General features: G+C 27.9%; 2 protein-coding genes across 2 annotated transcripts; one reads left to right on the top strand and one right to left on the bottom strand.

The window, feature by feature from the left end:
- The first annotated feature begins 149 nt into the window (after window positions 1-149).
- l(2)k09022 (HEAT repeat containing 1 homolog l(2)k09022) lies at window positions 150-7000 on the top strand. Its single transcript, XM_035081616.1, has 3 exons — window positions 150-345; window positions 440-588; window positions 697-7000. The coding sequence occupies exons 2-3, from the start codon at window positions 447-449 to the stop codon at window positions 6750-6752; spliced, it is 6198 nt and encodes a 2065-aa protein (XP_034937507.1). The 5' UTR covers window positions 150-345; window positions 440-446; the 3' UTR covers window positions 6753-7000.
- A 608-nt stretch (window positions 7001-7608) lies between these two features.
- LOC118065974 (uncharacterized) lies at window positions 7609-25678 on the bottom strand. Its single transcript, XM_035081622.1, has 8 exons — window positions 24821-25678; window positions 22920-23023; window positions 21391-21567; window positions 21112-21294; window positions 20472-20654; window positions 8814-8996; window positions 8283-8367; window positions 7609-7858 (listed from the first exon to the last, which is right to left on the bottom strand). Exons 1-8 carry the CDS (start codon window positions 25210-25212, stop codon window positions 7789-7791), a joined length of 1377 nt encoding a protein of 458 aa, XP_034937513.1. The 5' UTR covers window positions 25213-25678; the 3' UTR covers window positions 7609-7788.

The following is a 25678-nucleotide window of genomic DNA, read 5'->3' as shown; positions in this document are numbered from 1 at the left end:
GCGCCTTTCCCGCGCAAATAAGTTTACTTGCGCAGAATACTGCGCAAGTTTCGTAGAATTATCGACCAGTGCCCTCAAGCCGTTTGTTTACGTAAACTTTTGTATTGACTGTAAGCATCCTCACACGTCCGATAGTCTGTGTTTCCACGTGTAGTCATGTAGAGGTAGACAAATAAATTTTTACCTCGAATTATCGAAAAACGTGAATAAATTTGGTTTTTTATATTAATTATACTTGAATAATATTATCGTGAATATTTAATTATCATTTATTGATAATAATTCAATAAATAATAGTGAACACTATTGTGTGAAATATTATTATTTACAATTGACCATTTTGAGGTTAGTAAATTTTATTTATCTCATTTAACCGGTTGTTTCTTTACGATATTCTTAAAAATTCAGCTTTATTAGTCCGTTAATAATATTTTTCTAGATTAAATATGTCAACATCTTTGGCAGAACAATTGAAAAAATTACGTGCACCCCAAACATCGTTGCTTTTGCAAGATAAAAAAAGGCCCAGTCTTTTATTTGATCCTAAGGAAGCTGCAAATCTTGATCGAGATACAGTTTATAATATTGGTAAGCTTTACATGTTAATAATTAATAATCAAGACTATCAATTTATTTTTGATGGCTGGATAAAGATTCTTTTTTCATCTTACTAATTGATTTGTTTTGTTATACTAGGTAAAAATGGATTCGACGATCTCGTCAGATTATCTGATTCATTTCGAGAATTTGAGTCTACACTCTTTGCTCGATCTTCAATTAGTTTACAACGTTCAATTCATAACAGCAAGGTTAACAAGAAGTTAGATAATGAAATTGAACGATTTTTGATATTTCTTTCACCATACTTTTTACTCAACACAGCACATAAAGCATTAGAATGGTTGATTTTTCGATTTCAAATTCATCAGTTCAATAAAGATGCTTTTTTGATGCTAATTCTTCCTTATCATGAGACAAGAATTTTTGTGCGGGCTCTTCAGCTTATAGATTTGTCTGATCAAGCTGATAAATGGCATTGGTTGGAGCCTTTGCAAAAACCAGGAGTTCCACTTTCTTCACTTACACTTGTTAATCGAGTGGCTACTGATAATGGATTTTTAAAATTACTTTGTACTCACATTGTTAAGGCGACATCGATCCATGGTGAAGATTCATCAAGTTTAAGCACTCTTATTGCTTTTTACACAATGGTGATTATTGGAGCAATTGAAAGAGCACAAAAAATTACAGAAGTTCAAGTGGGACATTTATTACCAGCTTTAGCTAAAGGTTTAGCTAGTTCTACGATTGATTATGCCGCTGGTAATTACATGATTCTTGCTAAATTATCATCAAAAACTCAATTGACTAAAGAAACAATAGAATATTTACTTTTAAAAGCTTTGAAACGTCCAACACTTTCCAATGATGTGATGCTTCTCATTCTCTATATCTATGAGTCAACTCCAAATTCATTTGAAACAGTTTCTAATAAGATTGTTCGAAGAATTTTTAAATTGTCTTGGTTCTGTGATGAAATAACAAAGATTAAAACTGATACGTCAGTTAACGTCATGAAATTTTTGTACCTATTCTTGGAATCAGCTTTAAAATATGTATTAAAGAATCCTGATGAATACGAAGAAGAAAAAAAAGTTATTAAAACAATATTTGAGAAGGTTCCTCTAGAGGAGAAAGAAGTTAGCGAGATTTTAAATAATACACTTAATCCCAGCATAGTTTCTGGAAAATTATCGAAAATTGGAAGAAACTTTCTCTCTCAAATTTATGGTTTTATAGAAGTTAGATATGCAACTTGCTTTGATAAATTCCTGAAAGATCTGATGAAAAATAGTGAAAGCAATGATAAATCTAAAGAGCAATTTAAATTTTTAATGACTTATTACTCTAGAGCAAAAAGTACTAAAGAATCTCTTGATGCGTGGGATAGATTAAATCATTATTTACCAGAACAGCGAATGATAGCGATTGATATTCTATCAAAAAATCTTAAACTTACTGAAAATTTTGATGAGATGATTACTAAGTCATTATTAAACCGATTTGATGATGAGGATGTAAGAGTTGTAGACTCTTTATTGAAATTTCCAGTAGATAAGTTGAAGAAATTATTTCCAACTGACATCCTAGTGGATCATGTAATGACTTTACTGTCTCAATGTCATACAGAAAAGAAGAAAGTTTTGGCAAAACCAGCATTAAAGCTTTTGCTTCAAGTTTGTCATGAAGACGATGATACGAGTATTTTTGTTGCTACACTTCCTTATCTCTTTCCAAGTAATGAAGAAGAGATAGAAATAGCAATGGAAGTACTAAATAGTCAATTTGCAAAGAAGAATAAATATTTGCAAGCAGTGAAAAATGATTTAAATGATATTCTTGATGCAGAATCAATCGGATCTGCAGCTTTTCATAATATTTTAAACTGGGAACTTCTTCCCAAGACCGAAAATATTTTAACAACAATGAAATTGTCACCTTTGACTGATGCTACAACATTATTCTTCAATCTTGTACTTCTTGGATCAGTCTGTCGAGTTCCTGTTGGCTCTCTACACTCAAAGATAGCTCGAGAAGTTATTGATATGGCTGCAAAAATGATTAAACAGTATCCTAGAGTCAAAAGCTTATCAATGAGTAATCAATTAAATGGAGAGCAAATCCAGGATGCATTAAGTTTGACTTCACAAGGAATTTTACCTCTTCAAGCTGGTACTTATGTATTAGAAATGGTTCACCGGCGTTTAGATCTTCAATCAAACCCTCTTTTGGACTTTGAAGATGATTTAGATTATGCTCAACTAGTGTTAAGACTATTGGAAATATTCTTTGAAGGTTTAGGATCATCAAAGCGTCATACACACTATTCTTGGTGCCTAAAAATATTCTTCCAACGACATTTCCCGTCTTCTAGAGATATGTTACGATTTCTTTCACAATTTTTCATTAAACCTGTACAAGTACAGACATCATTACATGCTTTAAAAATTGTTTTAATAATTCTAAATAAATGTGATTCACTTCAGTGGATTTCTAATGATCAAATGTTCATCTCGAATTTGCTAATTGCTTTAGCAAGACCTAATAAACTTTGCAGAGAAGCGGCTGGAGAAGTTTTAAATACAATTTCTAAAACATTAAAATCAAAAATGGATGGTCCTTCAACATTACTTGCTGAACTGTCTTCAAGATCTATGGAAATTTTTATGGATTCTGATCAAATATCACTTATATTATATACTTTACTATCTCCAGATCCTGATGTGGTATCGCAAATTAAAAAAGATCTTCGTAAAAAATATCAAGAAGCTCGAGAATTTTTATTTAATATTGTTACTGATTCTAAGACTCCTGTTCACATATCTGCACAACTATTGGAAGTTTTAACTCATGTGAATGGAACGGAAATAGTTAAAAAACTTGCTCCACAAGGTCATAAATTGCTGCAAAAAATTCAACAACAACAAGAAAATAAAACGTTTGCTAAAATGAATCTAAAAAATATTTTACAGCGTTTTGATAGTGTCATTGTTGATATTTTAAATGATGATGAAGTCTGGAAATTTTTTGAAGCAGCAATAAGTAATCATCAACTCCAAATCCCAACAGAAAAGGGTATTCAAACACCCAGTATTATTTTAGTGAAACAAATTGATGAAATGTTCTTTGAAAATTGCGGAAAAAAAAGTTCTGACCTTCAAAAGAAGATTTTAACAAAGCTAGTAGATATTGTGACAGATTGTGAAATCGGTAGTATTGTTACAGTAGCAAATCGAACTGTTAGACGAGTTAAAATTGATGCTCAGCTTGTTATCAATGAACTTAAAACTATGAAAAATGCAAAAATACCAGAAGAAAAAATTAAAATGAATACTGCTAAAGCAAGAAGACTATCAAAACTTAAAGAAGCTACTATGTCTTCAGAGATTGTCCACACTAAAGCGTGGAAACGAGGGATCACAATCTTAGAATTTATTCAAAGAGCCGAAAATATAGTACATGAAAAACTTCTGATACCAGCTTTATTTGATTTATTAAGAATGTGTTTAGGATGTGAAGAACCTAGTCCACTAGAATACACTAATCAATTGCTATTATCAACGATACATCGTTTAGTTAGTGAAAATATTTATATTCCTGATGCCGATCAGCAAGTAGATCTTGTCTCTCAATGTATTAGGCAGTCACAGAATCCGCAAACACATCATCATGCACTTTTAGTTCTAGTTGAACTTTTTAAAGTGGCTAATCTTCAAATTGCACTTCATAATATCATGCCTATCTTCACTTTTATTGGAGGATCCGTATTACGACAAGATGATGCTTATTCTGTGCAAATTATCACAAAAACTATTGAAACCATCATTCCTATTATTAATGTAGTTGATAATGAAGTTCATGCTTGCACAGTTCTACGAATTTTTATTGTTTCTTTGCCAGATATTCCTGAGCATCGAAGAATTCCACTATTTGTAAAACTTCTTCAACTTTTTGAGAGACATCTTTATCTTTTTTATCTTCTTACTTTTGAAAGCCATGTCTTAATTCACGGAAATGATTCTGTTAGTCAACAAATGTCATCTCAAAGATTGGAATTTGCTTTATCAATTTCTCAAGAATTTTCTCCAAAAACTTTAATCGATGTTTGCATAAAACTTCTTCACTTTGTTCAATCATTACCAGTAGAACTTGACGAAAATGCTGATGTACGACCAATTTTCAAGAAAAACTATATATTTAATGTAGAGAAGAATACGCCTAAACAATTGAGGCATTACAAATATACTGTGGTACAATTCTTGAGTGCACTTTTGTCATCTTTAAATTTTGTAAACCGAGTAGCACTTTTAAGTTCTGAAGAATCCGCAGAAATAAACCCATCTTATGATGAATTTATTGTTTTATTAATTGTAATAATTCAATCTACATCTAAAAGTGCTGATATACATCAAGGAAAGCCTAAAGGACTATACTGGAAAGTTTTACTTCATCATCTTTATGAAATTTTAGATGCTATTGATGGCTTGTTACCAAATAATTCATTTATTATAACTGTAAATAAACTTATCAACCATGATTTATTGTCAGTTAGAAAAAAAGTTCTCGAATTAACAAATCTTCGTCTTCAAAAGAAAAAATTCAATGTAGATGACCATAAAGATCTTCTCAAATTAATAGATCCATTGATAAAAATAATTAAAAAACAAGGAATGATCTTGAGCCAAGAAATGGATGTGATTCAACAAACTGCTTTAATAACTCTCAAGCTTTTGGCTAAATATTTAGCTCCTGATTATCCAGACAAGTTCAAATCAATTTTAGAAATCACAACAGAGTTTATGAAAGTTAAAGAAGGACCTCTACTTGGTTCTGTCGTACTTTGTGTTGGTGAATTGTGTGGATCAATGCGAACATATGCCATCAGCCATCTAAACAAATTTATGCCTGAAATAATAAGACTTTTAAAAAAATATTGCAATCAGGAAGTTCCGGATATAGTTGTTCTAAGTATTGTCAGTGCTCTCCAAAAAATTGTTGAATCTCTTGGAAACTTTTTATCTCTTTACTTGGACAAACTTTTATCAGAATTGTGTAGATTATCATCACTTTATACGGATTCTGATAATCCCAAAATTGAATCAGTAGTTGTACGAATTAAAGCTACTCGTCAGAAGTTATCCAATTGCATTCCATTGCGAGTATTACTACCAGCAGTGTCTAAAACTTATCATAATCTCGTAGAAAAAAAAGCATATCAATGTATTCCAGCTCTAATGGAAATTCTTGCTGAGGCTTTTACCAATATAGTTTCTTCAGATCTTCGACCTGCTATGTCTGATCTCGCAACTTTCTTCCTTAAAGTTCTAGAGTTTCGAGAGCATCTAGAGACTTCAGAGGCTCTAAATAATTGTGAAGAAATGATGGAAACTGATGACGAGATTATAGACAACCGACATCATATCGTTTGCGTTGAAGAGTCTGTGAGCAAAGCTTTAGTAATGCTGATACTTAAATTGTCCGAAGCAACATTTACACCACTTTATTTCAAACTTTATGACTGGGCTGCAACAAATCCTGATAAAAAGTTGAGAAATATTACATTTTATAAACTTTCTAAGAATATTGCGGAAGCTCTTAAGTCTCTTTTTACCCTCTTTGCTGGACACTTTTTACAACATGCGGCTATGTTGTTATCTCAGAATAATCTTTTTGTTAATAAAGAACCAACAGAAAACTTGATTACCGATGAATCGCAAAGAGTTGAATTAATTGAAGCAATTCTTACGACATTATATAATATCTTTAATTATGACATTCAGAATTTTGTTAATCAAGAAAGATTCGAGACTATAGCCAAACCCATTGTTGATCAGATAGAAAACATAATCGGAGAAAGAGAAGAATTTAGTAAACGAGCTAAGGACATTATTGTTCCTTGTATTGCTTCTTTTGTATCTGCTACTCAAGATGACTCCTTACACAAACAAGTAGTCTATCAAACATTACTGAAAACTCGCCACTCAAAACCTCATGTCAGAAGCACTGCTCTAAGTGTCATCGTTGAAATTGCCAGGAAATTAGGTGAAGATTTTATGCCATTGTTACCCGAAACAATTCCATTCCTTGCGGAGTTATTAGAAGATGAAGATGAAGAAATTGAGCGAGCTACACAAAATGCTGTTAGAACTTTAGAGGAAATATTAGGGGAACCTTTGCAAAAATATTTTTAACCTTAAATAATAATTAGCAATTCAATGATATTTGACAGTTTATTTTTGTAATTTGTATATATATAAAAAAAATATTTGCTTATATTATTGTTAATGAACTAGTTTTCAATAATTAATATTAATAATAATAAAAATAATAATAATTATGTTAAGTTAGATATATTTATGTGTATACTAGCTATGATACAGCAATAAAAAAGGAATTTTTTTCTCTACAGTATAGTTTTTAGTAAATAAAAATAGGCATTTTCAATGAATAAAATTATAAAGTATGTAAATTTGATATTTTCACGCTTTTTTTCTTTATCAATTTTCAAATTGGCATTCAATCAATTTAGAATTTGATTAATTTTAAAGAAAAGTATAAATTATTTTTAAGAAATAAAATTTTAAATAAACGCAATTCAACATAAAAACAATAATAAATAATTCGAACTAATAAATTAAAAAATATAGTTTTATTAAACAAATCACGCCAAAATATCATTAAAATATTTACGAAGAATATATGACAAATTTAAAACAAAAAATAATTTTTTACCAATGTGAAAATTGATTACAATATTTTTTATAATAAATTTTATCTATTAAACATCATTGTTTTTGTCTATTCCTAAATCTAACATTTGAGATAACTCTCAAAAATAAATTTAATTATTTATTAAAAGAATAAATTTATGAATGAAAAAAACGAAAATGAACAATAATTGATACACCATAGGGTATCTTTTTATCTATTATAATAATTGGCATAATTTTCCAGTCATTTAACATATGAATGCCATCAAAAGACATAACAGTATATTATTCAGTACACAAACGGTTATTTTCTGTCATTTATTTTTATGATCTGTACTTTTCCTTTGTTAATCTATTTTTTTTTTTAACAAACTCGTCTTTGTTAAGACTTTGTTGGCTCATTAGGCTTATGAGTGTATATATATATATATATGTTCAATTTTAGACCACCGTAGAGTTAGTAATTAGTAACTTAAAACTAATTTCATTATGTACTTTATTAACAACAAGAGTGTAGTCAGACTTGCGGTACGTCTGTTGGTGGTCGTAAGGCCATTTCTTCTCCAGAACTTATCGTTGGTACTTTCCTGAAATTTATAATGAATTAATTGTTAGCAAATTTATTTAAAAAGTTTATTCTCTTTAGTCTATTTTTTTTTTCTAAAAAATAGTAAATTTCTATACAGATAAAATATCTAGTGTTGATAATTAATTATACCCAAAAATTATACTTTTCAATTCCATTGTAAGCAATTTGTATTGAATGTAAATTCAATTAAAAACAGTAATGAACTTGATCACTGTGCCAATAAATTCCGTAGTGTTACTAATACATTGAGCTACATAAATAATTAAACTAATAAATAAATGGCTAAATGAGGAAACTAGTACCAATCATTTCGGAAATTTAATTATATCACTAATGAATAGAGTATGGTTTAGAATTATTTTAAAGAATAGTAAAGCAATAATTAATTAATAAAAAATGAATCTCATAAATGTTTTGCTTACCTTTTCCTGTATTGGAAAATTATATAAACGATAACTGCATTGCCAACGAATAGCAAAACAATGAGTATCGATGGCACAACCATATCTAAAACAAAAAAATATCTCAATTAGTTTATCACAATGATAAAAATATGTACAATGTTATTTATTTATCCAAGTTAATATTTTTTTATATCTCTATTGAGATTATTTTTCTTGTTATTTATCAGCAAAAGATGACTCTCAACAAATAAGTATTAAATAATTAACACGTTTTCATATGAATAAATAAATAATTTAAACTTGATAAATAACATTTGTGCAGTTAATATCTTTTTTGTTGGCTGAATCATCAACGGGATCCCTACCCTCTCCCACACGTGGCACAGTAAACTTTGAACTTTCTCAGCAAAATATATTATTTAAGTTTCTCAGACATATATATTATTCATAAAATATGACAGAAATATTTCTCACCAAGTTATTCATCCTATTATACCTAACACAGTTTCTTATAAAGAATAAAATAAATAAATAAAATATTTTACTGACCCACAACAAAGTCTGCTTGCTTCATCATATTGGTCTGCGCTGAATCCATACCCAAAACTGATTCTACTACGACTGCGTTGTCTGTTCGTCCAATTCTCACCCCTGTATTGTGAATATTGTCACCTGATAGGCTAACTAGGTGGTTATCGTCTTCTTTAGCTTTTAAAATAATCGCTGAAGAGGCTGAAAAAAATAAATAATTCATTCAATTATTTAATTATTTGTTTATTTTATCAATTGATTAATCAATTATTCTTTGTCAATAGTAGCTAAGAGATGATAGTTATTATTATCAATAAAAAACAATGCAAATTGTTTATTCAACTGGAAAATATCCAGAGATAGATTTATTGATATAATGTCCGAGTAAATATTGTTGTTTTAGTTTTTATTATTTAATATTCTGCATTGATATTTATTTTCAAGCATTGAAGACTATTGGAGTGATTAAAATTAGCTATTCAAGCGTACCGAGAAATTACTCATCTGGATAAATTTCTTCGAGTATGCGAAATATTTGGCCTTGATCCAATGTTTATTATTTATTTTTATTTATATTCAATACACAATTAATTACTTTTATTGTTTATTAAATACAAATGAACATAATAAATATTCAGGAACTGAAGAATAATGTTTTTATAAGATTAAGAAAAAAAAATTAGATAAATTATTAGGTTGTCAGAAAAGTCATGACGCACTTTATTTTGAAAAAAATGCATCATAATTTTACCTACAACTCAATAGATATTTTTAAAAAAGGCTACAATTTGTTTTAAATAGGTCTTTTCATTTCATAGAAAGTCCGAAATTCGAATAATTGATTAATAATTATCAATGTTCGTCTAGATTATTCAATTAGTTTGTTATCAGTAAATGATAAATCATCATATGATATTTTAAGAGTTTATGAATCCGATTATTAAAGAATTAAATTAATATTTGTCTTTTTTTTTCTTTTTAATTTATATAAAGAAAGATTAACTTTGTTTTATTATTCAATTTAGAAAGATTATATAAATAAGAGAATTTTATTATTCAAGTAGAATCAACATTGCTGAAAATAGTAGGATAATTTTTTAATCTACTTGGTGATAACACACATAATAAAAATAGTTTCTAATCAGTTTTATTTCATGCACTAATTATTATAAATATTAAATGATATAGAATTAAAATTGAATTTAATGTATATTACTTTGTGAATCATTCTGATATTTAACCAATTAGGAAATTGAGAAATTACAGCTGGTGATAACGTTATTAATGCTTAAAGAATATAACTTTTATCTATTGAATTAATAATGAAGGATTTCAATTCCAAAGTACTTCTTTCTCCATTATTTACTATATTTAATATTGAAAATACTTTTAATTAGCCCATTTTAATTTATTATCAATCATAAAACAATGCTTTCCATCATAATAAATTTCAAAAACTCTTTAATGGATTCTTTGAAATGAATAACTATATAGGACATTGATAAAACTATTTGTCGTTTCCCATAACTATTAGTACTTAATAAAATTTATCTAATCTGTTAGCAATAAAGTGACCTTTTACATAATTTTTTTTTATCTGTACGAGGACTGGAAATAGAATCGATTTCTTTATTTGTAGGGGAAAAAGCAAGGGTTATATTGCTACAAATAAGTTTCTTTTCTCAATATTGATTTTACTTTATTAAATGTAATGCTTCAAAACGTTTAAAGATTGCTTTTTGAATTCATTCAACTGATTTTCATTATGCTGAAATGAAGATCCTTTATTACAACTAATAAAAAATATTCTTTTATAAACTCTAAAAAGCTTCAAATTGTGATAAATTTATCAATAAGTTGATAATAATAAAAAGAACTTTCTATCATTACAAAACTTCCTAAAGTTATCTTAATTGGACATTAGTTAACGCCTCTTTGACAATGAAACAAGTGTTTTCACGTTAAGCTTAATTGTTGGTTTAATGTCCCCATTATCTAACTCTTGATTACAGTCATATCAACCTGAAAAAGGCCCTCGAAAATTTTTGAAGCTTTGATAAAAGAAATCTGCAAAATGTAGATAACAAAATTTGTCACAAATTGAATATTGATGATAAGTAGTTGATATTTCTTCAGATCAATTTTAATAAATCTAGAAGATTTCAATATTTATATTTATATATTTATGTGAAACATTGTTATATTGAAATGAAGTTGAAGGAGCTTGATGTGGTTGATATGATGCTACGTGCACTTACTATACTGAACTGTTATACTTGGGGTCACGTTGAGGCTATCATATTTCCTTTCATGGTTTACAAAGCTTATCAATTATCACGCTTGAAGCATGTACCCATCACGATATATCACATTGGAGTAATGCATGTGAAGATCTTTATTAAGATGATAATAAGAGTAGTTTATCAGTAGTAGTATCCTACCGGAAATTTCCTTGACTTTTCTGTGGTCAGATGATGTGATGTTAGGGCAACACTAGAATATATTCTCTCTTTGTCTGAATTCAATCGCTCACCATGAACTTCTTTTGTTGTTGAAGACAATAACAACCGCGTACGAAGACCCGGCTAGTACTGAGGGGAATCAAATGAGTCAAGCAGACCGAAGGCTTCTAAAATGATGCCTGTATGGTTGATGTACAGTAGCACAGTAGCTATATAGAAAGGAGTCAATTGAATTCACAACCAAGGGTGATTGAGTTTACTCCATTTTCGGATATGTACACTCTTGCCATGTGGGTCATGCACACCAAAGCACACCAAAGAGTTTAAATATTCAAAGTCATGAATTGATTATTTAAATAAACTGATCAATAAGAGTTGGTAATGCACTTTGTTTTAATTGGTAGATAATAATGTTTGTAGAAAATATTTTTCAAGACATGTTTGCACTTGATGAAGTGAAATTAAAAAAAAATAAATCTTATCGTTGGTCATTAATAATCATTAATGAACATGTCTTTGTTGTTGATAGTAGTGATTAATTTTGAGATCTAGGTTTTTCTATGTATAATTAAGAATGGTTTTAATGGTAAGAAAATTTAAATGAGGTTCACCTACACTTTTTCAGAAAATTATTCAAGTTTTGGCAATTTAGTCATTATTTATTTTTTTATTTTTTTGAGAGTTTTTTTGTTTATTTGTTCTTAATTTAAATAAATTTATGTTGGAGTAGTTTTATGTTTGGCTAAATAAAATTATCAATGAAAGTATAAATAAGTTTTTTAAATCAACTATTCTATATTAAAGTGTAATTCATTTCTTATTAATCAGAAGATTTTTTTCTAATTATTTTTCACAGAGGAAATAAATAAATTTGTGATTTAATAGAACTGAAATTAGTTAGACTGAAGTCAAAATTTAATTTTAATTACTAGCATTAAAGATAAATTTATTTCTACTGAAATAATTATTCCATCTACTTTCCTTCATAAAATAACTTTACGATAAATATTTTCCTCATTATTGTGTACTCTATTGTTGTTAATAAGACGAATTAATGAAAGCTATTGTTCGAAACCAGCAATAAAGGAATAAAGATAGATTAAAGCTCTTAATGAAAATGTCCTTGGTAATTCAGATAAAAATTAGTTTGATAAAAAAATCAAACATAGAAATCATCAACTTCCTTTGCTAAAACAAAATTACATGAAATTAATCTAAAATAATATTCCATTGAAACAAATTTCTCTTCACTTTCCAGAAATTATTTGATTATGTAAATACAGTGCTATGAAGATCAATGTTTTCTATCATCCATGTATGGATATTAATAACATGTCATTAACCATTTTTGTATATTCATGTAATTATAGAAAAACCTAATACCTATTGAAGGTTTCAATATTTTTTTTTTGATCATCTTTTATGTTAATAGCATGATGATAATAGCTATACAAGACATTTTTCCTATGAAAGAACTCTTTTTTTCTATTATCACTCTTTCAAATATTTATTTCACCTCTATTAATGACGCAATTTACATATTTACTATACGGATTTTCTTTTCCATTACTAAGAAATGATACAACATAGTGAAGTTTACCTTCAAAATACTTGAGATTAAATTCTGTTATTTTTTATGGTTCTGTTATAATATTAAATAATTACTTAAAATATGTTGTAATAAATTTATAATAAAATTTCTCGATTTATTATAGTCTCAAAAAAAATAATTTAATTTATTAAATTAATTTTTTGTATCAATAAATTTAATGATACAGTTAATTGAAGTAATCATTTAAATTTTTTTTAATGAAATAAATAATGTACTTGTGGTTGTAACAAACAATAAGTGTTTCATCATTCGTGGAAAATATTCAAAATGTTTTCATAACAGGATGTTTTATAAAGGAAAATTACGTTTTTTTTGTATTTGCTTAATGAGTTTAAATCACAGTAATAAATATTTTATCTTTAATTAGTTTTTATTTGTTCATGATTGTGTTTGATTCAAAAAGTTGATTCATATTTGTTTTAATTGTGATAAAAATAGAATCAGAAAGATTTTTATTATAAAATTTTTAAGAATATTTGAATAATAATTATTAAAAAATAAGACAGTTAAAGTTTTAAAGAGTTTAAAAATTTTATTTGAAAAAGATAGTTAACTGAAATGAATTTGATTTATTAAAGTGAGATGTTGAAAGTAATGAATATTAATTAATGATGACACAATGATAATTCAAAAATGATGTATAAATTTAATTATTTCAGTTAAATAAAATATAGAACAAATAATTATTAGGTTTTATAACTCTACTCACTTATAAGATTCCTAAACGTGTCAGCAAATATCCGTATCATGTTGATAATTTTAAAATATAATTCACAAATATATTTGAAAAAATAACGTTATAATTTTGAGTTAGTAATAAAAATGTTAAATAAAATAACAATGTTGACAATGTCAGCTGGGAGCAACCATCAGCATCACGATCTCACACACAATTTTCACGACACTGTACAATTCTCTGTGGCTTCCCTAGCTCCCTTCTACTTTTACTCTACAGTCAGAGAAACGTCCAAAGTCTCTTCACGTCTTCTTCTTTTTAAAAGTTTTCTCTCTTGCACTTTCTTATTATCTTTACTTTATAACTTTATTAGTACAGCATTAGCCAAAGTCATCTGCTTTAATGAATCCTGTCATAATCCTTGATAATATTTTTGCTTTTCACTCAAAATAAATGTCCCAGTTATCGACAATGCTTCAATTATTCGAAATTATATTTTCTGGGGCCTGTGTTTATTTTTTTGTCGAGGAATTTTTATCAAAAACAATGCTTTAAGTAACTTATGATAAAAATCAAATATCGAATCATATATAGAAGTGCATTCGTGTCTGTAATTACATTGGTGCAATTTATTTTTCAAGGCTTTTGATAGATAAAGTTTCAATTATTGTGCTACTTGGAGATAAAATACTGAAAAATGATGATTAGTAATTTCAACTTATTTAGATAAAATTTTTCCCAAGTTGATTTTTCAAACAAAAAAAGAAAAAAAAAAAAACATGCTTTGTAAAATACTAGAGTCATTTTTGTTAATCAATTAAGGTACTTCTGTCATCGGTTTTCTAATCAAATTCTAATTTTCCAGTACCAACTTTTTTTTTGTGTCGATATTTAACATTCAGAAGTAAGTCATCATTCAATATTTAATTAGTGAAAAAATCCATTAGTGAGTTTGCTTGGTAATTATTCGTTTATTAAACTCATTATCCGACCCTTTCAAATTTTTTGTTCATTACCATGATGGAAATATAAAATCGTCGTAATAAGAGCAACATTCCCCGGCTTGATGCTCATTTTAAAAACAGTCGAATAAAATTTTTAAAAATATTCCAATTGTTAATTACAATTATATAACAAAATTTTAACAAATAGAAATATTTTTAAAGCATACTTTTATGTATAATATTAAATTGAAAAAAAAATTCCTATGCTTTTTGTATATGCAAAAAATAGTATTTCATATGTTAATAATGTTGAGAAGATTTAATCAGAAAAAATAATTACAACAAAATGATTATTTGCATTCTGTTAATTTCACACATTCAAGAATAAGTGTAATAAATTAAAATACACACACACACACTGTTCATTCTAACAAAAACTGCTGGGAATTGCACGGAATATTATATTTGTTGAAAAATGAGGTAATAACTCATGTACAAAGGTAGAAAAATTTCATCAATTTGTCTAGAATTTTACTCTTACTCTATCTTGCACAAATCTATATCTATATTCAATTAATTTTTTAAAAAATCTCCTTTATTTAATTGAAGACATGAGTGTTAACTAAAGATGTTAAATTGCTTTTTTTTTTAACTTCAATTTTTTTGCATAAATAATTAGGAGAAATGAGGGCACAGCAGAACCCATAGAATAATTTAGTAATTTATTAAAATAAGCTTAGAAATTTTTAAAACATTTTTTTTATTTATTTATCCATTAATATGTGACTTTATTGAAATATATATTAATTTATTTATTAAACTATAAATGCTCGGCTTTACCCCAGAGTGTTTCAATTTATCCTCTCTTCCCCTATGAATGTTTGTGAACAATATTTTGCCATGAAAATAATTTTTTAAAAGTAAAAGTATTATATTGAGTAGCAACTAATAATATTTTTATTTAAAAAATAATTTTGTGACATATAACCTTCATCCACTAACATCTTCAATTATTAATTTCAAAAAAGTAAATCTCAAAAAAAAATAACGAATTATTGAAGCTGTACTCGGAGCATAGTGTCTTAAAATCAGACAATAAATTTTCATTAATTCACACAAGGTACCTTTCAATGATATAGAGTTAATTGATCAGATATAAGATTGGTATAACGCGAAAGAATTATTGAAAATAAATGGCAAAACTGTCGATAACTAGGAAATTTATCGTAATTACAAATAATACGGTAAATAGTTCACCACCTCATAAATGATCAACAAGTAACTGAATTTATCTCACGTTGTTTCTTTATTTATTCCCTGGAGAATCGGGTGGCGTGATGTGAAATGGAGGAGAAGGAATTAATAGTTTTTACGCTTGAGTTTTTTGATGATAACTCTTTGAACTCTACATTGCTTTTATCATTCCCCACTATCTACTATAACACTCAATTTATTAATGTAAACATTCTTGAGTTACTTGACACTTATTACACCCCGAGTCGAAAAATTTCGATGGGTCTTACATTGATTACATTGTTATAACATAACTTTTACATGGGATACATTGCTAAAAAATTTTATTTTACATTGCTAAAATCATTCTTACATTGAAAATGGTATAAGCAATGTTAAATTAATATATGGCAATATTAGCAATGTAAGAGTAAGATTATTAAGGTTTTACATGTAGATCTTGAGTTGACATTGGTTACATTACTAATCATCTAGAGCAATATAACTAATATTAAAAAAATATGAAGCAATGTTACCAATGTAGAAGAAGAATTATAAAACATTTCATGTGTGAATCTTGAGTTTATATTGGTTACATTGATAATAGTTTCTAGTGATATAATCAATGTCAAAAAAGAACATCGTTAAGGGATGATTATTGTTTTCATTTTTATTAACTTCCCATTAGGAAGTTATTGAAATTGGGTCGGTTGGTGGAATTTGAATTTTCATCATATCTCCACGTTTCATGATATTTGCAAGCATACTGACCAATTTTTAGAATGATGCGTGTGTGTACGTACGTACGTATGTCTGTACAGACGTCAGCATTTTTTTCGTTTTCGATATCTCAAGAATGGATTGAAATATCAACTTCAACTAAAATTTATTCGAAAGATATTATTTTAGAGAAGATCTGAAAGAAATTTGAACAAATTCGGTTAAGCCGTTTTTTTTATAACAAAAAAACTATTAACGAATAAATGAAAAGATGAACTATTTAAAATACTTTTAAGCGGAAAAATAACAATTTTATTTGAAAATGAAGTCAACATTGACTAGACATTATTGTTCACAACCAAATATGACTCTTAACAATTACGCATTGTTTATAACAAAATGAATTTGTTATAAACAACTGAAAATTGTATTTATTGAATAAGTAATGTGTATATCACATGTATTTGGATGTTTTCAACAAACATTGATTACAACTATTTAAATTTGTTATAAACAATTACTCATGGGAAGTTCGTCGTGTTAGCACAGACAAAGTGTGCTCAGACCTATTTTTTTATTAAATATTTCGTAACAATGGTAATTTATTACTAACAATATTTCAACTGTTGTACATAGAATTCAACTGTTTATTAACAGAAAATAAAAAAAAAAATTATAAATCAATGTAGCACAGTGGGAATCGAACGGTACGCGCGATTTTCAAGTCAAGCAACATTTAGGCCGGTAAATAGATGGATGGGTGACCGGAAAGGGAACACCAAAAATAAAAAAAAGCAATATAACCAACGTCAATACCAATGTAGTTCTAAATTTATTTTTATTTTTCTTATTGTATTATGATTACATTGCTTTCATCATTTTTAGATTGCTTCTTTCTTTTCCTTGATAACATTGAATTGACATTGTTACTACAGAAAAGGGAATTATGCAAAGGATAAAATGTTAAAGCAATGTCATCTTAAACATTGAAAATGAAATTTAATTTAAATTATTTTTACATTGGTTGTATTTCTAAAAAGCAATGTAACCAATGTACAACCCATCGAAATTTTTCGACTCGGGACATGGCTTTGTAAAGTATAGAACTTTAATAATTAATTTTTAATAACAGTAATGAAAAAAAAAAAAAGTTATAAAATTCTAATAAATATGATATGAGGAAAAAAATCTCCTAGATGTTTCAGACAAAGAAAAAATTTCTAAAAGGTGAAAAATGTCAAGATATTGGCTTGTAGAAAAATTCAATAAAAGGCTTTGTATATGATAGTGGTGATAACATGATAACGCAAACTATTAAATTCTAATGAAATTTTTTCTTCGACAACAAAGAAACGAGGGGTAAAAAGTCAGCAGTCTTCTCTTTTAATCTTCGTTCAAGCATAGGGAGGAAAAGTCTTCTCTTTTCGTTGTTCGTCTCGTCTTTTCTTTATTCTTTCCATGCTTGTGTTGTAAAAAATTATTGGAAAGTTGGCGCCAGTTATGTATGTAGGTACATTTAATACTAAAAGAAACCCCTTTCTTTTCAAATCTTTCCATTCAATTTCTAGACTTTACTGTTTTGTTAGTTCTGGCATGTTTATAATTTTTTCTATCTGATGGCAATGATAATTACGAGAGGACGAAGATGATGGGACAAAAAGAGAAATATTTAGCATCATTTTCTGCTTTGTTTGATATTAAGACAATGTATTTTTAAGATAGAAATTGGTAGGAAAAGAGAACCGACGAGAAGTAAAGAAAAATAATGAAAAGAAATATGTACAACTAGTTTGTCTTTTTGTGTCTTCTGATGCTGTATGTTGAAAAGGAGTCGAAAGAATGAAGAAGAGAGAAAGAGTAAGAATATTTGATGGAAGAGAAAGGAAACAAAAAGAAGAACTGCACGACTTGTTCCGCAGGTTTTCGCAGATTGAACTCAGTAATTTGCTTGTGCTTCTAACGAGTAAATAATTCTACATTTTGTTGATTAAAAACACAAGGAAATTTTTTCAGTATTAGCTTGACAATTTTTCACACTCTAAATACCTTGAATAGGTTTTAAAAAGTATTTTATATTTTAAAATGTTCTTTTAATGAATTTAATAAATAAAACATCAGTTGGAAAAGAAAAATATGATAATTATTAAAATGTGAAGAAATTAACGGTTAAGTAAGAAAAAATACAATATGTTTGGTTTATTTTAATTGGAATAATTATTTAATTATTTAATTCATTCATCCAATGGCAATTATTATATTTATTGAGTGGGCTTTGTTGTCATATTAATAATAATTTAAAGTTAATTTGTATAACACATTAATATCATTTTGAAAATGACTGAATTTGAACGAGAGCTTTCGTCTTCTATTCTAGAAAAATTCAAAATATCTGTGATGCTAAAAATACACTTCTTCAGATAAAATTAAAGTACAAATTTCCGATCAATATGTGTCGAAAATAGGCAGCAATATTTGATTATAATTATTTAATTGATTAAATAAAAATAAGTCGGACAATGATTACCAGTATTTATCAATTGTTAATTAAATAAATAAATAAGTTAATAATTGAAAGAAGAATTGAATGTTAAGGTATTGCAAGAAATATTTGTTACAATTGAAAGGAGTAAATAATTGGACAACCAACCTTGAAAGAACAACTGTAGATCAGAATCGCAAAAGTATCAGATAAGGATTTAGCAAACTAGACACACGTGTTCGTTGTATGAAGGCAACTGGCGTCATCAGAAAAGTGTTCAAGAACACGCACTCTACCCCACGCGGACCTTCCCTTCTATCCCTACCATGCGCACACGAGTCTGAATTCACATCTTCCCTGTCTTGCCCCTTTGAAAAATAAGTGAGATCGCGGGGTTCCCTGCGGAAATCTCAGGGCCGTCAATTGACTTTAACCGAACCCGATTATCACTGCTATCATCAGTGTAAAACTATGAATTTATTACAATTATTTATACTGTAGGTTTTTATATTTATACATATGATGGCCTATTTTATTTAAATCCTTCATTTTGTTCATTCATTTTTCATTTATTATTATTAGTTTTTTATTTATCATATGCTGAACTTTTTATTTCTTATTTGCTCTTAAAAACCAGATGAATATTTTTTCAAAAGATCAAAGAGCCTAGAGAGTAATTAAATTACATGGAGAATAAAAACTCTTTCATCAGCAGAAAATAGACTTATTTTTGATAATATTTGGTATCAGCATCAACTTACTACTTAAGTAAATGAAATGATAATGAGCTAGTGTTTCTTGTGGGAGGAATTTCTATTTAAACAAGAATTTATCATTAATCATAATACAATTAAATGATTGTCGTAGGTATAATAATCATGATTGCAATCTTAATTTATTATAATACATTAGAAAAAATGATTATATTAGAATATTAAAGAACTGTAAAATAATTATTGCTTCATAAAAGTGCTAATAAATTGATTTTTTTTTTATGTTAAAAATAGAAAAATAATTTTTTTAATTATGAAAATATGAATACATTGATGTACATAGTTTTATTATAAAATTAGCATGTACTTTATTTGAAAATTCCCTAGTGGAATGTTTTGTTTATTAAGTTAATGGACTCGAGTCTATCCTGTCTCAGGAGAATATTAACAAATTATCTGAACTCACGTTATTTAAAATTTAAATGTTATTTAAATCAGAGGTTGGATGAAAATGATTGCTGTCGTTCAATGAAAAATTTCTGGTAAAAATAGTTGATTTCAATGAAAGATATTAATTGTAATGAATAAATTGGTAATCAGAATAATACATATTGATGCTTAAAGTAATGTTGGAAAACTCTTATAGGCAATTCAGATTAGGTAAGAATCTAACTAGAAAATGATTAAGATTTTTTAAAAGAAACAGTTGAAAACTGGTAAAAGTTATTTTTTGACTTACTTGAAGAAGTGTTGAACAAAATTTAAAACAGACTTGACGTAATGATTGATTTCTACCAATTACTACCCATAATTTATAATATATTAAAAGGTTATTACCAACACAATTGGGTAGATTATCAATACTCTCGTTCCAATGTCCTTTTTGACAGTCCAGAGTTCTTGTTGACTGCATAGTATCGGGAAAGACTGTTCCAGAACGACACTCAAAAGTTCTAGAGCTAAAAGTGTCATTGGAGATGAAGCTTCCATTTGGTGTTTGGATAGCAGGACAACCAATAGCTGGAATTATCCATAATAAAATCAATTATTTCAGTATTTAGAATAATTTAAAAATAATAAAGTTAAATTAAAAATGGTTGTATCAATATAGGGAATACAATAGAATTTTTATTTTCTTTCCTTCAGTTTTAATGGTTTGCTATTGAACCGAATGATGTCATGAAAACTTTCTTCTAATATTCTTATTTGAACTCCATATATTGAAAAAAAAGTTTAGAAAGCATTCATTTGACTCTTTTTCCACACCATTGTGCACTCTGCACTAGAGTAATGTTTTAAAACTAATTATAAAAGTTTTTTATAACTTTAGATAGGAAAGTAACAATCACTCTACCAATCAGCGTTAAAAAGCTATAATGAGTTAAATTATTTTACAAATGAATAAAAGGTTCAAAGGAAATTTATAAAAAAGTTTAGAGTATTTGAAAAATGTAAAAATAATAAATAAAAAAAGTACCTTGATATTGAAGCAAAAGTCCTCTAGCAGGAAATACTTTGGAAGCAGACATGAGATCTAAAGTGATTTTATTTGACTCAGAAATAATTCTTGTTCCAGCACGTGTTCCACATGATTCAAACAATGTTTTGCCATTTTCTCGAATTCTCACTACGTCAACACAATTTCCATTGGATTCAGGACCTTCAAATAAAATAATAATTAAAATAGCTGATAGTCAAGCCTCGCGACTGTTCGGTCTAGATTGTAAAAGTCAAATTTTCATTAAAGTTTACTTACTGCGTATATTAAAGTCATGGAACTGTAATGAAACCCGCTGACCTGGAATTGTTTGGAAAGTCCAGACGCAGGCATACTCTCCAGGATAATAGAGTGGATACCCTGGTGTCTTGATGTATCCTCCTTCATTATTGTTTAATTTCACTTCAGTGTTGCAATATTTTCTTACTGCCGTTTCTAAACAATCATTTAATATCATGTTTTTTTGCATATTAAAAGTTTAAATATGAATTTTGTTCAAACTTTACCGGTTAAATACTTATGTTAAAGTAAAATATGAAAACTTTGCTAATTTTAATAATGATGTTTTGTTGAATTAATTTACTTCTAGAAACTAGACTACTCCATCTTTGCTACTTTCTTTTATTGTCTCTAAAATTTAAATTCTTCTTTGACAAATACTTTGAAGTGTTACTTACTAGTAGTACTTTTGGAATAAGTTTAGTGTTTATAAATAATTAATTTTAACTGATTTAATTCAACTGAATATTTATAAAATAAAATAAATAAGCCAACAATATTTATATTTTAAAATAGGTGCCATCTGTAAATAATATTTGTTTAATTTCCAGGTTGAAGGGGTTGGATTATCAGTCACAAATCGCTAGGAAAGTTGCCCTTGGCCGAGTTTCGATCAGTGACTCACCCCGGGATTGCTGAGAGTGAGCAGATGTGGGGATGGAGCTCAACATCAGGGGTGGCAATAGCTTGCAGGTCAGTCACAAAAAATATCCACCTCACATTTGCTTTCAAATTTCCTTCTGGTATTGTGTATTAATGCTCTATCGATTGATTTTATGTTATTTGTTACAAAGGGTGATGCATACAGGTTGTGCTTTATTGTGTACTTTTTTTTACCTCTTTTATTTATTTTATAGCACATTTGAAATACGATTATTTTTTATTTCATGGGGATGAATTTTCACAATCACTTGAAACAATATATCTCCTGTTTAAGCTTCATTTTAGGGATCAGTAAAGCTCTAATATTTTTTAAATAACAAAAAAATAAAATAAATCAAGGTAGAGATGATGGAAAATAAATGGCAACGATTGTAATACAAAAAATGTTTATGTCGATTGTAATTTATTATCAAGTCAAGTTCACTGACCCAGCTATAAAAAAGGTGACATTAACCCCAGGTTTAACTGTAAGCTGCCTGTAGAGTAGAATAAAACTATCAGCTGCCTTTGAATTATGATTTTAATCTCCTCGCTTGTTGGCTTTTTTTTTAAATTTGTGTTTATAAATTGTCTAATGCAAGCTGCAGTTGTGGTCTGGTTGACTGTGACAGTCTAGTGATACGAATCATACTCATGCAAGCTAAGTAACTAATAAATAGCAAACATAACGATCATTAAAAGGGAACGAATTTTAATGGGACAGTTATAAATTATCTGAATTTTGCATTCTAAGAATTATAAGCATATTTACATCATATTTATCATTTATTTAATTATTTTAAATGTTTAAATTTATTAACTAATTAATAATAAATTAATGAAGCGGGAATAATTGTTATTATTACCAAGTATACAGGCGTACTTAAGCCGTAAATTAGCTGGCTGCCATCTCGATGGGCCTGGATGGTCCTCAGAGATGTTGAAACGACAGTGATGATGACCAGAACACCTTGAAATAAGAAATAAAAAAAGCATGAGCAAAAATTAATCAATAATAATTAATCCTGGGGATAAATCTATTATTTCTTAGTCCAGGAAGAATTTTAATTAATGGATGAATTCAAATGAAAATCGTTACTCATTTGCATCGAAATCTAATGGCTTTGTTCGTCGTTCACTTTTAATCACTTGCATCGTGTCAAGGGCGCATGGACTAGAGAAAGGATATGAAAATCTAATAGGGGGATTGCGAAAAAAAATTGTATATATAATATAATTATACTTTGTTCATTTGAGTATGACGTATAAATTATTGTAGGGAATCGACAGCTCTCACGATTTTGCTGATGGATAAGAACAGTGGTTTTACCCTCTTTTTATATTTCAGGGGTTGTTACCAAATTTATTTTTAGTTTTTTTTCAATATTCTCTCTAGTGCAAATAATTTTTTCGAAACCACTTCCAACATTAACCAACATTTTTTATTTCTTCATCTATTTTTCATTTAAATGCTAAATAAATATTCACATTAATTAGATTGGTTAGAATTGTTTTTTTCATTCTCATATTTATTCAATGCTGAAATGATCATTGTGCTTCTATATCATGAGCCAATTGTTTGATCAACATCAAAACAAAAAATCTCTGCTATTTTTTTTGTTCTTTGAGTTGATATTAAATTCTCATTTGAAGGCTTGCCATGAGAGAAAAATGTGAGAATAAAATAAAAAAGAATGAAAGCGTAAATAATTTAAAGTTGGAATAAATAATACTATTCCCCAAGGAAACACGTTGCAGATGCTTAGTCTGGAAAATATTTTCAAGTTTACGTCAAGTAATCCTAGTGTACTATGCTAGGAATACATACGTATAGTGAAAATGGTAGGACGTGATTTAGGGATCAACGCTTTGTTGTACTCAAATCCCCCCTTGGAATAATCTCTCTCCCTAGTTGATGGCTGCTATGCTATATTCAATATAATCATTTTCAACCACACATCTGCCTTTTCACTCGTCTTTAATTACTAACTTTTATTCTTATAACAAGATCTTATTTATTTCATGACATTTTTGTGGTAAATTGTTTTTTCATTTCATTTTTTGCAATAAGAGTCATTTGATATCATAAATAATAAAAAAATGTCATGGTTTCTCGTATTACTTCATTTCATTTTATAGTATTGATTTTAATAATGCTCATTTTTATTATTAATCATAGTTAGATTTTGATAATCAGTTATTTAATAAGTCCATGAACCTAGCTAATTATATGCCTAACTCATTGAGACAGTAATAAATTTCTGAAATATTTGATCCCAAATATTCTGATCTCCAAGGAATTTTTAATAAGTCTTGGAAAATTGATTCAGCTGAATAAATTTTGTAGTATACAATAATAAAATCAATTAGATGATTTTGATTCAGATATATTAAAGTAGAGTTTGATTTGTTATCATCAATCTAAAACTATCCTGGTATTAGAAAAAAAATAAATGAAAAAAAATTGTATAAATAAATGATTTTTCTGATTTGATGACCAAGCAAATTTATCACAGTGACTTTACGTAATATAACTATCTACAAATAATCGGTGACCCTGGAGATAATCCAATTCGATATAGTTTTTTTTTTATTAAATGATCCCATTTATGCATTGATTAATTGGCACAAGAATTCTGCTGCACCAAAAGTGATTATTTATTATAAGTAATTGATATTGAATATTTTTTTAAAAATAAATTTGATGAATTTTATTGATTTTTATAATTGATAATAAAAATGTAAATATGAATAATAAATAATTTACCTTCTATTAAAAGAAGTTCTCAAGTCAACAACTGGTTTGTGTTCATCATCACCATGTATATAATTTCCCTTCAACTCGACAGTAGTATTTCCTCGATATCTCGACCAATATTCTTTGTGGCGTATAGCTCGTTTGACTTTTGTTACTTCATAACAATTTTCCGCCTCATTGCGGTAATACTGAGCTTCAAGAATAAATAGAAAAGCTCTTAATGAACGACAAGTCAGTCTTATAACTCCCTCTGAACACGTGACTTCTTCAACAACTTCGATGTAACTTCCTGGTATACGTACAGGTTTTGAAACTCGTGTTGTTTTTCCATAAATATTATTAATACACAGAAAAATAAATATTAACAACACTGTTGTTGCTGAACACCTTCCGGGTTGCATGTCTAATCATCACAGAATATTTTTCTTCAAAGTCTTCCAAGCACTCGTGGTATTGATGATTTTAAATTAATTTTAGAGATCGAAAGAGGCACTAGAAAAACCAGGTACTCTGTTCTCGAGCTCCATTACGTACTCTCAAGAGCTTTAATTCACTAAGAAGATGGTCTCAAAGTATTCTTATCAATATTTCTCTTCTTAAAAGAAAATCAGTTAAAAATAAAGTAACCAATTTATTTCCTCATTTTGTTTGTTTATTATTTTCATGTGTTGAAGATGGAAATAATCCGCGATGACTTGGGCTTGATGTTAATGACGTGATAACAAATAATCAGTAGTTTTTATGGCTTGATGCCAATGTGCGCTTCATCCCAATTCCTTCATTATGTAGCTTCTGGTGTTAACACTAATTATTATCCAATACTTGCCAGTAAGATCAGCTTATTTTTATATAATAAATAAATATTTC

Source organism: Chelonus insularis, unplaced genomic scaffold, assembly GCF_013357705.1.
Source record: "Chelonus insularis isolate UGA/USDA-ARS -01 unplaced genomic scaffold, ASM1335770v1 contig_324_pilon, whole genome shotgun sequence".
NCBI lineage: Eukaryota > Metazoa > Arthropoda > Insecta > Hymenoptera > Braconidae > Chelonus > Chelonus insularis.
Note: the sequence above shows the minus strand (reverse complement) of the source record. Positions and strands in the feature narration are given on the sequence as shown.

Coding starts and splice junctions, on each gene's coding strand:
- LOC118065974 (XM_035081622.1), bottom strand. CDS start 25,212: ATGCAACCCGGAAGGTGTTCAGCAACAACAGTGTTGTTAATATTTATT. Junction 20,655..21,111: donor ACTTTTGCTTCAATATCAAG/GTACTTTTTTTA, acceptor GGATAATTCCAG/CTATTGGTTGTCCTGCTATC. Junction 7,859..8,282: donor ATTTTCCAATACAGGAAAAG/GTAAGCAAAACA, acceptor TATAAATTTCAG/GAAAGTACCAACGATAAGTT.